Genomic DNA, 16,325 nt, shown 5'->3' with positions numbered 1-16,325 from the left:
TACCCCTGGCATGTTTGAAGACGCCTACAGTATTAAGATGCACTTTGTTATTCAAGTGTTGCTTTTTCTACTTCTACTGTAGAGCCGTGACCCAGCTGTACAGTAGAAGTTGTAAAGCAGTGTCACGTGTTCAACTGCAGATCCTTTTGTTTTTTATTAGATAAGACATGCGCATATATGTACTGTATGTAGTCTCATATGTGACATGTAGGGACACATTTTTTTTATTCTTTATTCATTTTTGGATATAGCAAAGTTTAAAATATTTTTTTTTCCTTTTTTGCTGTAAAAGTACTAAAGGAAAGTATTTTCACATATCCTTAAATATAGATAAAGAGAAATAGATGAGACTTAGCCAGAAGAACTGAAAACCCTGTTGTTTGACTTGACAAAGATGGAAAAGTGTATAGGAAAATCTGTGACCTTTTAATATCGTAGATATAGCAAGAGCAAGTAGATCCTCAGCGTGGAGGATTATCTCAGCCAGGGCTCCACAGTCTTGAAGGTGAAGCACGGTCATGAGGATGTGATGATATGGGACCACTTTGCAGCACTGACTTGTCAGCCGAACTGCCAAACCAAACCTCCAACAAAAAGCAGATGGAGAAAAAAACTGTTTGGGAAATGTATCCAACACTGTAATTCACTGAGAATGCATCGTTTATTCCAGTATGTTTTTAATTTTCAATGAATATAAACAGCTTACTTTTAAAGTTGAACAATGGTACAGATATTGAGAGGTGATATAATGTTGAATCATTTGGCATACAAGTATTGTGCAGAGTTGTGCTCATTTTTTTAAGCAGCAGCTGCTTGAAGTGGGAACCACAAACATGCCAGTGTTGTCATCTGTTATCTGTTATTGCAGAGCTGCTTTGAGTCACCATAGTTGTGATAAACATCCCGAAGGACAGAATCAACTCGGCTGTCGAATTGATACAGAAGGAATTACTTCCTGTTTATGGACATATTCACCCATCTGTGTTACTAAACAATTTGACCTTTTCCAAATCTGTCAAACCTTTGTTTTTTTTTTTTTGTTATCAGTTAACTGACATTGCATGTGCCTGAAAGTCAGGATTATTGAGCAAGAAGCACTGCTCAGTTGGGATTTACAAAATCATCTGATATATTGAAAACAAATTGCACAAACTATAACTGTGTAAAGGGGATCATGATCACTGCAAATGGGCCAGTTTTGTTGTGCTTTGAAGGCTCGCTGCTGCTGGAGCAGCACAGTGGGAGGCATGTCAGGAATGTGCAGGTCAGCTTTCTGAAGAAATTTCTTCAGAACTGCAGTAATGGTTTCTCTATCAGACCTGATTTTAAAAGATAAAGAATCCCATGAATAACTCTTATCTTTCTATCCTGCGTATATTTTATTATCAAGGAGCCTTTGGTCTATGAGGAAATCCAGCCTTCACTGCTTGAGAAAATGCACTTTCATGACTGTAAGCATTTATTTTTGTTGCGTGTTAATCAGCAGCCCAGAGCTACTCTGCAATGGCATACTGTACATAAAAGTATTTCTTGGATACTTTGCAGGCTCCACCTTTGGATCTGTGCCTCATAAATGTACAAATCTCCTGCCAATTTACCTCCCATGGTGGTATTGTGCGCTTGATCTTCAAAAGAAGTCCTTTTCCTCTTTTGTTCACTAAGTGACTTTTAGCACAAAGTCACGCCTTGATTGTTTGCTTTACTACAAGTAGTATCCATGATCCTACGCCTCTGGTCCAGCCAAACCTGTACAGGATCAACGTGTTGTGTACAGTTCCTGTTTTGTCAGATTTTAAAACTCCAGTGAACATTCTTTCCATGGGTGGGATTCAGTTTCCATAGTCAAGCGTCTTCCCAGACACAGCTGTTCAGCCTGACAGCTGATTGGCCAAGATCTGGGTGTATGTTCAGTTTTGAAATCATGGTCTGTTTGCTATTGCAAATGTCAGCCTTTTGTTGTGTAAGCGTAACGTACGATCATAATTTTTCCATTGGCCTCCAGGGGTTTCATGCTTAGAAATACAAGTCTTTGGGGTTTGGACCAAGTTAATTGCATGTGTGTCAGTAATTCTCAATTTAAAGATGAGTAATGAAGAACACAACTGTCCTCATTTTTTAAAACGTCAGTGCTATAAATATCTCTTATTGTATTCAACATCACATGTACGCTGTCCTCAGGAATTCAATGATTATTAGATAACATCATCAAGAGTGTTGTGCAAGCTTCAATTTATTTAAATGTTGCAATTCATCCAAAGAATTTATCACTCAAGCACAGTTACATTGTAGCTATTTTTTTCTCCTTAACAAGTATCACTTTTTGTGGTGCTGAAAATGATCGTATATAAATTCCAGACGCTGGATTCAGTATGAACATTTCCACTTTCTTCAGGTTCCCAGAAAAATGCAGATGACGCCTCCCAAGTGTCCTGCTGGGAGCCACAGCCCTGATAATGGTGGCGAGGGAGTGGAAAGGACAAAGAAAAACATTTGACTGTAAGACTCATTTTCATGAATTAAAATAGTTACATCAGTTACTGAGTAATTCACAGCTGTTTCCGCAGGTTTCATAATTGTATTAAGTCTCTTTGACTCCGTCACCTGACGTTCCAGCCGGTGACCATTTAATCCCAGACAATCTGCTTTTCTTTGTAGCGATGAGATTCTCTTGTGTAGACCTGTGAGCCTTTAAAACCAATCATTTAGATTAATCACTTTTATAAATCATTAGTTACTTTGAGCTAAATATAAGCATGTTTTTGTCATTGATCACATATAGGTGCTGCTGATCATGATCTAGCTTAGGCCTCCAGTTTTTCTCTTTTAAAAACATTTAACAGACAACAAAAGCATGACATTCATTTTAAAATGACATATACAGAAAAATAAGACAATATACTAAAACATTTAATAAAATGCATTATAATCAGTTGTGGCATAAACTGATAAACTGATAAAAATAATCCAGATGAGGTCTGATCATTGAGATGTCTCCAACTTTGCACACCCAGGGACTCCTTCTGATCTTAAAACATGAAAACACAGCATTAAAGAAGACTTTTTTTCCCGACTAGATATTATTATCGAAAATTTTATCTTGCGGATGGATGAAAACACTGAATGAGCATAAAAAAACGTTTTTTTTTAGGCGCTCTACAGTCTCCGTGGAAGACAAGGATGTATATAAATGTAATTCTTCCAACAGTCTGCCTTCTAATTGTGGATTAGTGTGTCTGAATGTGGTCAGATTTAGGTGTGTTGATGGTTTGTAGATGTGTGCATGTACATTCTTGCTCAGTGATACCTAATGTTGAAAAGTTTACTCATTAAACACCAGATTTCCCTTTGGGAAACATTAATGATTTTGATTAATGTGTGAAGAATAGTTTATTCTTCCTGTTCTTGTATTTTGTGCCCATCTCTACTCCTGTTTCAAATTCACTTAGTGTCTTCTCTTGTGTGCAACTCTGAGCTGTTGTTTGCTCCTCGGCAGCTATTAAGGTCTTTAAAGTCTTTAAAGACATTAAAGCTCTGTGGGGCAGCCTGAATCAGCTACACTCCAACGCTCGCTCTGTTACTTCTATCATCTTGTTCCTGTAAATGTGACCTCAGTCATGTCTGGAAGTATGCTGATGACTGTTCACCGACAGAGACACTCGACATGAGGAAATAAACTTGTACCACATTGTTACAAGTACGTGTTTTATGCTACTGCTGACATTTTCCCGAGCTTTGAACTGATTGAAACCCATTCTGCTACATCCGTGATAATCTATCTATCTATTGACTTTACTGAAGAATGCAGAAAAATGAAGAAATTGGCTGGTAACCATTCACCATTTGTACATTGAGCACATGTGAGATATAAAAGGGCTGAAACATGGAGTCAGGGTGGGATTGTGAATGGATTTTGGATGAACTTCTCTCAGTGGTTCAGTTCAGGGGAACCTCTTTATATCTCAGAAGAGTAGCTGCTACTTACATGTGGAAATGAGGGAAAATGGGATGTTTCAAGATGCCTGTTTGAGTGCACAGATAATTACGCTATAAAGTATAAATACACAAAAAGCCTTTTAAATTCTTCTACAAGTCTGAACAAGTCTGTATGTATTCTTCGTAAGTTTGCATTGTTCCCATGTGATGTGAGTTGTTTGTACAGATTGAACTGGGAAATATGTGTTGTTTATTTACCAGAGAAAATCAAAAGCAGCACAATGTTCATTGCAGTGGATAAGTTAGTCATTCATGATGAGGTGGGACATTGAAAAAAAAGAGAAAATGAAGTGAGCTTTTACGTAGGATTTGCACCAAAAGTGAATGAAATGTTCCTTTTCTGGTTCATCTTGAAATTTAGATTAGATAACTAGTTATTGTCATCTAATCTAAATAGATATAACAAGTCTCTTTTTTAATCACTGGGTTTCACCTCTGTGCCTCCACTGTTTTGTAGAGTGAGGAGGAACTTTTATAAGAAGCGTAGTCAAGCTTGAACCTTTCTCACTACATTATTCATGTGTGAATTGAGCTGTGTGCTTACCGAGCAATAATAAGAGTTTGACCATGCTCTGCTCAGCAAAGGATGACAGCAATTACATATTTCACAAATGCCCTCGGTATTTACTTATCTACGTGCTCCTCTGCCACAGTATCATGTGATGATGTGAACTTTCTGGAGGTTTTTGTTCCAGAAGTCGTTGTACCGGTGGCAGCAACTACTTTACAACAATGTGCTCACCCAGCCCTCGTAGTCATTCCCTGACTGTTTCCCTAGTTCCCTATTTGGCTGTTTCGGCCGGCTAGTGGGCGGGCTGCTTTGGTTTGTGGCTCACTCCCACTCTGACGTGGTGAGGAAAAGTTATTAGAGTATCAGGAGGCAGTAAAACACCTCACACCGAGCAGCAGCTACTCCACAGAGACACATCCATACCTCCCCCTCATTTATTTATTTATTCACTATTTGTTTTTGGACTATTTATTCTGTCTCTGTCCAAGATGAACGGGGTGACGAGGAGTCTGTGCACATTTGAAGACATCAGAAATCAAGAATATGCAGTAAGTTACCTCATGTTTTTATATGTTATTGTTAATATTTGTAAATGTATTTATGTGTATCTTCTTTGGTAACTTAATATTTCAAAATGAGGCACTCCTGGCCTTCTTCCAGTATCTTCTGTGCTCCCTTCTTTCCTCTACGTGGCCCTGCATTGTTTACAAGACTCCTGTAGCTCCTCCGTGTGATTTTGTGATTCTCTCTCAGATCTTCAGGCTGGCTTCATCTGCTCTAAGTGGTGTATTTACTGAAGTCTCTGGCTTTGGAGTAATTAAAGTATTATCCCCTCCACCCCTAAATACGCACGCATCGAGGCAAGCTCAGAATTAGTCCAAATAACATCTGTGTCTGTAACAGGTGCCTTCTGGACGCATCATTTAAAGGCTTACACTTGCAGTTGTGACAGGCGTGACCTGGAAAAGCTTTGCTTTAACACCACCTGGCCTGTGAGCTTTTGTTCAACAGGATTAAAAAGCACAATTTGTTCATTCAGGGCTCCTGCTTTGCTGACTTACTACTTTACTTGTAAATGAGCAGAATGTGTCTTTTCCATCATTTTGGATGTTGCCTTCACTGTATCTGTCCACCAGCGGTAAAATCCTTTATCTCACCTGAGAGAGCAGACCTCTAACCAGCACTGTAGTTTACCCTGACACTTTCACCATGCGCCTCCTCCTGAGCTCCGTACCTGCCGTCCACTGAGCTCCCGTCAGACATTACGGGAAAACTGTGGACCAAAGCTGCGTTGAATAAAATGTAACTTGAGATCAGAACTGGAGAACCAGTTGGACAGTTGTGTCAACATTATAAATGTAATTGCCGCCTTCAGCTGTGCAAATGTGAATCTAACAAAAGGTCAGCGTTCAAAGGTCAGCCCACATCACGCAACTAATAAAACTATAAACCGAGGCATGAGTTTGACGCAGTAAACCGTGTCTGTTGAGGCTTTCTTTAGTCTATTACTTTTTAACATGCAATTTTGCATCAACGTCACACAGAAAACAAAACTGAATAGAGTCAAATCCAGCAGGCAAATAGTTGCGGACGTTCAGTATTTACATATCTTACATGATTATTTATCTGAGGCTAAACAGAGCAGCCTGAGCAGAGGTCTGTGTGTATTATAAGAGGGCGGCGAGAGACACCTTAAATGGAGATGAGTCTGCCAGACACCTGAGGAACAGGAATGTTCCTGATAGCAGAGAAATGGGCCTTCAGGCATCGTGTTGTTTTGTGGTTTGGAACAGTAAGGACAAAGTTTCTCCACAAAGCAAATTCAAAAATCCTAATTATTCAGCTTAATTTTGATCTCTAAAAACCCAAAATATATTATTGCTGTTGATATTACGCTGATGAGACCCTTTCTAGATACCAGCACAACTCTCCGTCTAGGCATTATCTCACCTTGTCGTCACAGCTGAGTACATTCCTACTGTCTTCCCTCATTCTCCGTCAGGAGAATGTGACATCACAGGCTGGGAATGGGCCAGACATGACATATAGGTGCATCTATGCTGGGGATCAGCGAAAGCAGGTCAGAGCATGCCTTGTTCACACACAACGCAAGCAAGGAGGAAATAAAATAATTTGTTACAAAGCTCTCTGTTTCTGTAAAGTTTTACCTGATGACATTCTCTGCTTTGATAGTTCACCTCCATGGAACTGAGTTTATATCCAGTCACCTATTCAGGTTATCACATGATGATAACACAAAAGCAAACAACCAAACGGCCGTGTCACACCCTACATCACTTCTTCCTCGGAAAATGTAATTCATCATTTATTCTGACCTTTAGGGTGTAACTTTCACCCTTTACTGGCATCTGACCTTTACAAGTTCAAACTTAAACATTGTGCTGTCAGACATTCAGTTATTTTCACGATAACATCTTAAACATTTACTTTATGAGACATATAAAGTAGTATCAAAAAAGTAAAATCATAATTTCTGAGAGTGGAAAGTGGTGTTTACTTTTCTTTTTTTTCTTTTAATGTCAAATCTGGCAAAGAAAAGCTGTAAATCTGCACATTTAAAGGGTTTAGGGCCATTAATGACTGAGTTTGGTGAAGGACTAGAATGATCAGTTATTATTTAATTTTCTTTTGATCAACAAGTCTGCTAATCATTGCTGTAAAAACACAGAGTGTCTGTTAAAGTTGGATAAAGTGCAGCCTGAGATCAATGGAGTTTGAGATCAATCACTGTCAACTATTAAAACCTGGTAGTGAAACCTCTTTGTTGACTTAGCTTTCTGTTATCAGAAAGACCCTGATCTGAGTCATAATTTGGAGTTCAAAGCTCATTTGGACAAATATCTTGTTTGGCCTCTTTTGTCAACGTGACACGGATGTACGGTGGGTTTGGAGGTCTCACTCATTCGGATAAAAGGAAAGGAGAGTTTATATTCATGCTTTCCTTGTTTGAGTATTGCTCAAAAAGACGACTGTGGGAGGATTTCCTGAATCAAAGTAACTGAAACGACACCTGACGTGCCAGCAGGTTAGTAGTTGTTTGACACCTGTCGTCTAGAGGCAGAGGTTTATACTGCAGTTGGACAAGAGACAGAACTGACATCTGTGCAGCGAGAACATGAAAGCAGTTCACAAGAGAGACGACATGATTTAATGAATGATGATGTGAGTGCACACAAACCTGGGTGGAATTTATTGTGGTATGCAGGTGCTGCACCCGGAGCTATACAAAGGACCTTTTATTCTTTTACACTAGGAGAATAAAACACTTTTATATAATGTTCTGATCTAAGTGAGACACTTTAAATCTCTGCCTGTGTACCAGCAACATTCCCAAAGTTGCTTGCAACCCCTCAGTAAACTTCACCCAGATGGTTTACAGACCTCCCGGTGCCAAAGTCCAGAACAAAAGCATCTTCGTGTCCTTTTCCGCCAGCCTGTACAAAGACATCTTTTGTGTCCATTGTGGTGCGACCCGGCTGTATGTGAGCTCAGCTTCATGTTTCCACCATCAGGTGGAAGGTAACGTGCTCCTACGGTGACTCTATCAGGGTATTTTCCGGTGCTTGAGTGGCTGTATTGGTGTGCATGTGTGCACAGCGTCCGTGAGCACATCCAGCCTTTTGTCCGTGTTCCCAGGAAAGGCTTGAATTACAGGCTGCGTTTGAAAGTGGGAAAAACCACATTCTTGTGTGTGCAAGCTGATATAAAAGCAAAAGTAGACAGAGAGGCTACCACGTAAATACAGGCAGTCTGTGTGTGTGTGTGTGTGTGTGTGCGTGAGTGTGTGCGTGCATTTGCGCCTGTATGTGAATACTCACTACTGTTCTCCTGTTCTCGCCCCCTGCTTCTCTTTCCCATCCTACTTGGTGCCAGAACATCCACGTGTCCTGGCATTTTAAACAAGAGGAGAAGTTTTCCCTCTCCTTTCCCCACGTTGTGTTTATTATATTTGGACCCAGACTCGTGTTGTAGGCTCTTCTCCTTCTCAGTTTTCTCCCTTGTTCTTATTGTTCATTTCCTCTCTTTGATCTCTCCTCCATTTCTCAGATTTATCTGTCTCTCTCTGCCTTTTCCTGTATTACTGTAGCCGCCGGTCTGATGGTCTTCTGTGCTTTGTACACACGCCTTATCTTTTATGGCTGCTCTTTATCATGACATTATGCAACAAGAGGTCATTCATTTCCACTCCGATTGATGACAGGGTTTCCCTACAGAGGCAGTCTCAAGCTCATACTGTTTTAAAATAGATCGCCTTTATCATTTCATTATTTTATGTCAAATTAACTCCACAAATCCTAAATATCCAACATTTTACCATCACTTAAGACTGAAACAAAGCACACAAGTCTACACCTGTAAATGAAACACCAAGAATGGACATTATTATTATTAACCGTTATTTCCTGGCTGATGCTGCACAAATGGAAAGTTTAATTCAACAAGCTTTTTAAAGCGGTTCAAACCAGTGCATATGCACTTATCATGGCAGAAACATACAGAAAGCAGAGTTAAAGTGTGGAACAAACCTGAAAACTACAATATTTCTGTTTCACGTCACAGACACAAAGATAAAAGATAAAAAGATAAAAAGCACGTTATTCAACAATCCAGCTTCCGTAACATCAGGTGTCAGTCTCAGTGGCAAATGTCTAAGCAGCTAAATTCCACACATTTCTTTCTTTATTGGCCACTTTTCTTAAGAATATGACCAGTTAAAGTGATTGAGCAAATTGTGTGTGCATGACCATGTTCCCGCTCAGTCACGTCACTTTTGATGACGGAGAATGAAGGAAGACAGTAGGAATGTACTCAGCAGCTGTGACGACAAGGTGAGACAATGCCTAGAGTTGTGCTGTTATTTAGAAAGGGCCTCATCAGCGTAATATCAACAGCAATAATATATTTTGGGTTTTTAGAGATCAAAATTAAGCCGAATAATTAGGATTTTTGAATTTGAGAAACTTTGTCCTTACTGTTCCAAACCACAAAACAACACGATGCCTGAAGGCCCATTTCTCTGCTATCAGGAACATTCCTGTTCCTCAGGTGTCTGGCAGACTCATCGCCATTTAAGGTGTCTCTATAATACACACAGACCTCTGCTCAGGCTGCTCTGTTTAGCCTCAGATAAATAATCATGTAAGATATGTAAATACTGAACGTCCACAACTATTTGCCTGCTGGATTTGAGCAGCTAAATTCCACACATTTCTTTCTTTATTGGCCACTTTTCTTAAGAATATGACCTTAAAGTGATCGAGCAATTGTGTGTGCATGACCATGTTCCCGCTCAGTCACATCGCTTTTGAGTTTGGTCATATTTGATGCCATTTCATCTTTGATCTGCATCTGAGAGCTGACACAAGGAGGACACGGCCATCACCCATGAGAAAATAAATACAACACGCTGTGTTGGCTGGAATGAGTTACGCAACATCTCCTACCTCCTCCCTCACATCCGCATGCTTGTTGACATGTAGGGAGTTTTCTGGAGACTTCCACATACTGGAGGACACACCAAGTGATATCCTGCGCCAATTTTTTTTTGCTACAAAGCTTATGCAACTTCAGCCCCGTTTCCAAATAAGTTGCAATTCTGTGTAAAATGTCAGTGAAATGTCAGTTAAAAGGGAATTTTCAGCTCTTTGAACCATCAATTTATTTTAAAATCGATCAAAATAACACATCTGTGTTGCAACCATGAAATGAATATGAAAATATTCTCCCTAGCAGCATCTCTGCTCTCTTTGCATTATTTCAAACTAATATCAAGCTTAAAATATTTGAAAATCATTGACCAGGAGTGATCTGTGGGGGTTTGTTTGAGCCCATTTTCAAGTATTTGTGCATTGTTCAATCTTTGACTTAGTCCTCCCTCTTATATTGGTTAATGTGCCAGATACTTTATGGACACAGTGACAGTTTGTTACCATGGAAATAATCTTAGTCTTACTTGACACAACATTTTCTGCCTACTTTCCCAGAAATCCCCCTCCTCTCTGCTCCCAATTGGCTACGAGCATCTGGAGGGTTTCCGCCTAAGTCCCTCTGACGTCCATAGCACACAATTTAAATCAAACAATCTGTTGCTGTTGCAGTGGGGAAAAAACAAAAAACTTTAGCTTTCTCTATGACATTCGTTCTACTTTCTCTTTATGGTTAACGCCCCCTGTTCTCCCCCTGCGTTTGTGTTGTTCAGTGTGTATGACTCATTCTCTCCTCCTTTTTTTCCTTTCTCCTCCTCAAAATAGTCCTTAGTCAGTCCCTCCATCGCATAACGGTCTCTTTGTGGATTCATTTGAAGTCTGATTCACTTTCAGGAGCAGTGCAGGGGACTGCGGCTCACGCTGCACGACCAGAACGAGGCCGTCAGGAGCACAGAGCAGCACAGAGACAAGGTAAGAACATGATGACTGAGGCTAGATGACCGGAGAAAAAAAAAATTAAAACAAAAATCCCAGTTCCAAGCTTTAAAAGTGTGAGATACTCATGTAGTGAATACTTGACCCCACAATCTGGAGTTGAATACTTTATTTGTTGATATTACCTCTATTTGAATTGATGTGTTAAAAAATTGCTGTAATAAATTACACAAAAATCATCCAAATCATATGGGTCTGTAGTTGAATTTGAACTCTATGACATTTAATCATTTCAATGATCCTGTTGAATTAACTTCCTGCACAATAATTTAAAAAAAACTGGTAGTCATGGCATGGGTTGCCATCAGCTTCTCTTTAACACCGTCCCCACGCTCTTGACAAACATTGCTCCCAAAAACACTCAGAAAAGGAGTCGTTGACTTTAATTGGTATTTTCTTCTGAATAGTTTTATTTTGTTAGTTAAAAGCAAAAAGGTTATGTTAACTAATTGCTTAAATACTATCAAAACAGAATAGTTTAACACAACAGTTATGTGTTTTATGCAAATAAAATTACGAACCTCCCTTAGATGGTTTGTTTTGTTGTTGTTGTTGTTTCGGAGTGAGGCCAGTAGGACCAGTAGAACAGTGAAGTTGCATAATGTCTCTGCCCTTTTGTCTGCATGTCCTGCATCTCTCTGCTTACGGTTCAGCCAAGTCTGTCCAAGCAGAGAGGCCCAGATGTTTATGGGTTAGTCACCATAGTAATGTCTCCTGATAATTGGCTCACCGTCTGTTACATGCACACAGGGGATGATTTGCTCATGATGGGACTGCATGTTCTTCATTCTTCAGTTTTAATAATTTAATTACATCATTCACGGAGACATGCACAGGCGTTTCATAATGATTAATAATCAAGTCGGCTGCTGCCTATCCCCACAAATGCTGTGCTGCAATATCCCTTCCAAGCAACTCCTCTTGGATTTTACATTTACGTAAGATATCTGGCGATGTTCAAGCCCAGGCGATGCAATACAGGCCCAGCTGTTAACCTCTCTGCTCTCTTCTCCAGCCAATTGGACGAGCTTTTGCACTTGTGCAACCGGCTAGCGACAGAACAACTGTGAACCCCGAACCGGTGAAGTCGACAGAGGAGCAGGTGGAGATCATCAAGGTGGGTGTGACGTGATTGGTGTGTGGCTTCCTTTTGCCTCGTCTGTTAAATGGACACGTGACCCTGTTTCGCCTCCTCGTTCCAGGTTTATCTGGAGGCCAACAGACAGCAGCAGCAGAAGCAGCAGCAGAGCCTGAAGATGCTGTCAGATGAAGTATCACAGATACAGGAGGTCAGTTTCTGCACAGTATCTCTGTTACACTCATAAGAACACTACGGTCACCCATTCTTGTCAGATTATTTAAAAATGTGTAAAACGTCATGTAAACTCCTCTCTCTTTGGTAGAAGACATATAATTGAAAGTACAAGACAATCACTCAATTACTAATTACCATTGTCAAATGTAGTGTATTATAAAAGCAATATATTTAGTGTGTATAATACTATCTAATTCATGGGTTTAAGCTATTCTGCTGTCTATCCTGAAATATTTTTACACACCGCAAATAATGTTTGGTATGTTGAGAATGTAGACATGCTGGCATTGTTGCTTTTAATAAATGTGAATACCTTAAGTGTTTCATCAGTGTCACTAACTGACTATACTTGTGCGTTTTGTGCAGGTGAGGTATTGCCTGAAGAGTCTGAGGGAGCAGATGGCGATCAAACACAAGGTGAGCATATTTTGTTGTGCCCTCATCATTGTTAACCTAACATCCTGTGGTCTCGGTGGCATTTCCTTCACCTCTCTCCTCTCCACCCTTCACGCTTTTCCTTGCTGACTTCCTGCTTTTCTCTCCGCAGCCAAACATAAATGGGTGGAAGGTTGGAATCCCCTTCAGGAAGAATGGCTCGTCCACCCCCAAAGGAGGAGCCAAAGCTGACACGCAGGTGAGCGGGCTCTCATACAAACAAGCTCTGCTCAGGTTTTGCATCAAAAGAATTGTTCCTGCGCCTGTGTTTTTTTTCTGGATCCCAGGGGGTTTTTAAAATGACGCTTGTGAAGAGATCATCTTCCAGCGAAGACAGAGGGAGGTGTACACCTAAACAGTCAAATAGTAATATGTAGGAAAGCAAGGAGATTCAAACATGGTGAAATAATAAATACGCTCATGGCCCCCCAGGGTGTATTTAAAGGCACGGAAGAGAGCTGTTCCAGCACATTGTGTTCCCCATGATTGCACACATTGTTTTCAGGCGTCCCTCATTCCACAAATAATTCAGCATGTAATAGTAAATACTGCATTGATGTCGTCAATGTTTCGTAGAAACAACAAAGTTGACAGCATTGCTTTGGTCTAATTGTTTGTGTGCCACTTATAGCAGTATCTGTGAGTCAGCCTGCGGTCCGCTCACGTACCAGTGTTGCAGAAACCAGAGCGAAAAACTGGTTATGATCCAACTTCCAGTGACGCAAACTGACACGCCTGTTTTCTTTATCACGGCCAAACCCACGCAGCTTAGAAGAAATGAAAACATTTTTTATAATTACATCATACAAAAAGAATTCATCTGCTTCGACATTACCAATCCAACTTTTTATCATCTGTCTTTCTTTTAGGATGCAGATGACGAAGAAGAGAGAAATAAACTGCGAGAAGTCAGTAAGCGTCTATATGCACAGCTGCAAGAAGCAGAAAAGAAGCACATGGATGAGAAAGAGAAACTGCAGGTAAGGAGTCTCTCTTTTTTCTTTCCTTTTACATCCCTTTAGCCTCATTACATGGAATTCTAGTTCAATGAAAGCCACAAAATAAACTCCATGTTTCCTCCAGGCTGAGGGCAGCAGGCTCAGGGAACATCTGAGCAACCAGGAGGAGAAGTTGCGGGTTACAAAAGAAGACAGTGAAGAGAAAGATACGCGCATAGAAGAGCTCCAGAGGCTGCTGGGAGGAATGGAGCAGGAGAGCGCCACGCTGAGGGAGGCAATCCGCGGCCGTGAGGATGAACTGCACGAGCTGCGAAAGATCAGAGAAGAAGGCCACAATGGAGAGCAAAGGTCAGTAAAAACACACAGAAGCCATTATAACTCTTTTTATGAGTTAAAGATGTAGCTGTAACTGTCAGCGTGCAATTTTAGGACTCAACAGTTGGAGAAGGAGGTGGCTGTTCTCAAAGAAAAGATCCACCATCTGGATGATATGCTGAAATGCCAGCAGAGGAAAGTCAGGCACATGATTGAACAGGTGAGTAGCACATGTGTGTGCGAGACTTCATTTCACAAACTCATCCTCTCTGTGCATGTTTGGGCAGGGCTCATTCACCGTTTGACGTTTTTGTTTGCTCCTCTTCAGCTCCAGAACTCTCGCATGGTGATCCAGGAGCGAGACCGCGTGATCAGAGAGCTGGAGGAGAAAGTGGCATTTTTGGAGGCTGAGGTGAGGACAGCTCATTGGTTTCTCTTTTAAAAATATCTCTGGAATTTAAAGCAGAGATACAGACAATCAAAGTGAAGACTGATGTGGAGGAAAGAGGTCTAGAACATATTTACCCATCTGCTTTTCGTTCACTCATTTGTGCATTACTCCTGTGATTAGTTGTATTCTGAATAACTTATGAAACCATCCTACATGTGCAGAATCGGGAAATGCATGACCAGATAGACTACTTCCTTGGTGGACAAAGGTCAACTTCATACCTGTCATCCGAGCGGAACCCCCAGATTGTTTACAGGTAACTTATTCTGGCTGTACTGTTTCAATAATCTTCATGCAATCGTTGCAGACTTGAAAACTAATAAAGCTGCATTAATTCAATTGGCTATGAACTTGGTCAAAACTAATGTAAAGCAAATATACTTTCAAATACATGCAAACACCCACACTCAATTATCCTAATAATCTAATTGCACGTGTTCAGTATAAAATAAATGAATATCTGCTCCTCTAATTGCAACAGTAAACCACTCAAGCCATCCACGTCCTCCAACAAACCACTCCCTTTGATCAAAGTCATCGAGATCAAGTCATGAAGATCCTGCGCAGAGGAAGCAGACCCACCCGGACCAAAGTGAAACAGCAGCTCTACTAAATAGAAAGATCAGAGCTGAGCCTTCTTACACTGTCAACTCTGACAATTCAATGAAAAGATTTGGACCAAGCACTCTTTGAAGGAAACAATGGACAGTTTGGCAGCACACATTGTGCATGTCTATAATGAATGTACATATTGTATATCAGCTTAGATGTAGCTACAGTAGACAAACGGATGTACATTTTGTGTTTTACTCGCAATGCTGCCAAGTGCATACCAGTGTTTTCTCTGTCCTGCTTGTTTTCATCACCTGTTTGACCTTTGGGTTTATGATGTTGTGGCACAAAACGCAGAGTGACATAGTTTTTCCAAGTTCATGACCCAGTGTCATGACCCATAAACCTCATGTAGGGCAATGTAGTATCAGCTGACCAAGCTTTCCTGACAGATCATGTGAACGACCTTAACCAGATGATTTAAAGTGTGTCCTTGTACTCATCAATCATCTCTGACTCTGTTCACTTGTGTGTGAATGGTATAACACTCTAATATGTAACTGAAGATTATCTTGTCATTATGTTTGTTGGGTTCGCTGACATAGTTTTAAAAAACTGACTGGCCTTTAAGCCCCCATAATTAGGGCACTTTATGAAACTTAATTAAGTACAAATGAAGACTTTTAGCATTATTGCTGTTTCATTAGTACCGTTAGCATATCTTACATTTCAGTTCCCTGTCATTGTGTAAAAAGTCTACTTGTATATATTGTCAATGAATGGGATTTGATTTTTTTTTTATTTTTTAACTATTGTCTCCATTGTATTTATTTATTAATAACCTTTGACACTTTGATAAAGGTTTTTTATTAAGTGCATCTTAATCCGTTTTGTGTTTGTTGTTAATAGAATAAATGCTTTAACTTGATTTGGACTGAGTTATGCATTTACTGTAATATAAGGAATTATATCAATGGACAGCATGGATGGGAGCTTACTGTCGACATCTGGGATGTCAGGTGTTCCTTCACAGCATATATGGGATTACACCACCTGTTGCAAACAAAAACCGCAAGCAATCTTTCCCCACCGTTATGGTCTTATTAAAGCCTTCTGTCTGTTTGCATAGTGTATAATCCATATAGAGAGATGTTGAACTGTGCTGCTGGAGCCACATCTCCAAAAATATGCTACTCCTGCTGTCTCTTTCTCAGCACTATAAACTTGTCCATTTAACTTCCTTGGGATTTCAAACTATGATGGGCAAGAAGAAAGAATGGTTACAATCTGTTGCTTCTTGCTCTTAATTCTCTTTCTGCTCTTCATCCTTGACAACTCCTCTTCAATCGTC

At 40.2% G+C, this 16,325-nt stretch overlaps 1 protein-coding gene across 1 annotated transcript; it reads left to right on the top strand.

Annotated features, from left to right (window-relative positions):
• The first annotated feature begins 4,880 nt into the window (after positions 1–4,880).
• Positions 4,881–15,902, top strand: tuft1a (tuftelin 1a). Its single transcript, XM_061716854.1, has 12 exons — positions 4,881–5,052; positions 10,846–10,923; positions 11,963–12,064; positions 12,150–12,236; positions 12,629–12,679; positions 12,810–12,896; positions 13,567–13,677; positions 13,781–14,004; positions 14,086–14,191; positions 14,300–14,383; positions 14,584–14,678; positions 14,904–15,902. The coding sequence occupies exons 1-12, from the start codon at positions 4,993–4,995 to the stop codon at positions 14,974–14,976; spliced, it is 1,158 nt and encodes a 385-aa protein (XP_061572838.1). The 5' UTR covers positions 4,881–4,992; the 3' UTR covers positions 14,977–15,902.
• Positions 15,903–16,325: the final 423 nt, after the last annotated feature.

The sequence above is a fragment of the Cololabis saira genome, chromosome 3 (assembly GCF_033807715.1).
Source record: "Cololabis saira isolate AMF1-May2022 chromosome 3, fColSai1.1, whole genome shotgun sequence".
Classification (NCBI taxonomy): Eukaryota; Metazoa; Chordata; class Actinopteri; order Beloniformes; family Belonidae; genus Cololabis; species Cololabis saira.
This window is presented reverse-complemented; position numbering and strand designations above follow the sequence as displayed.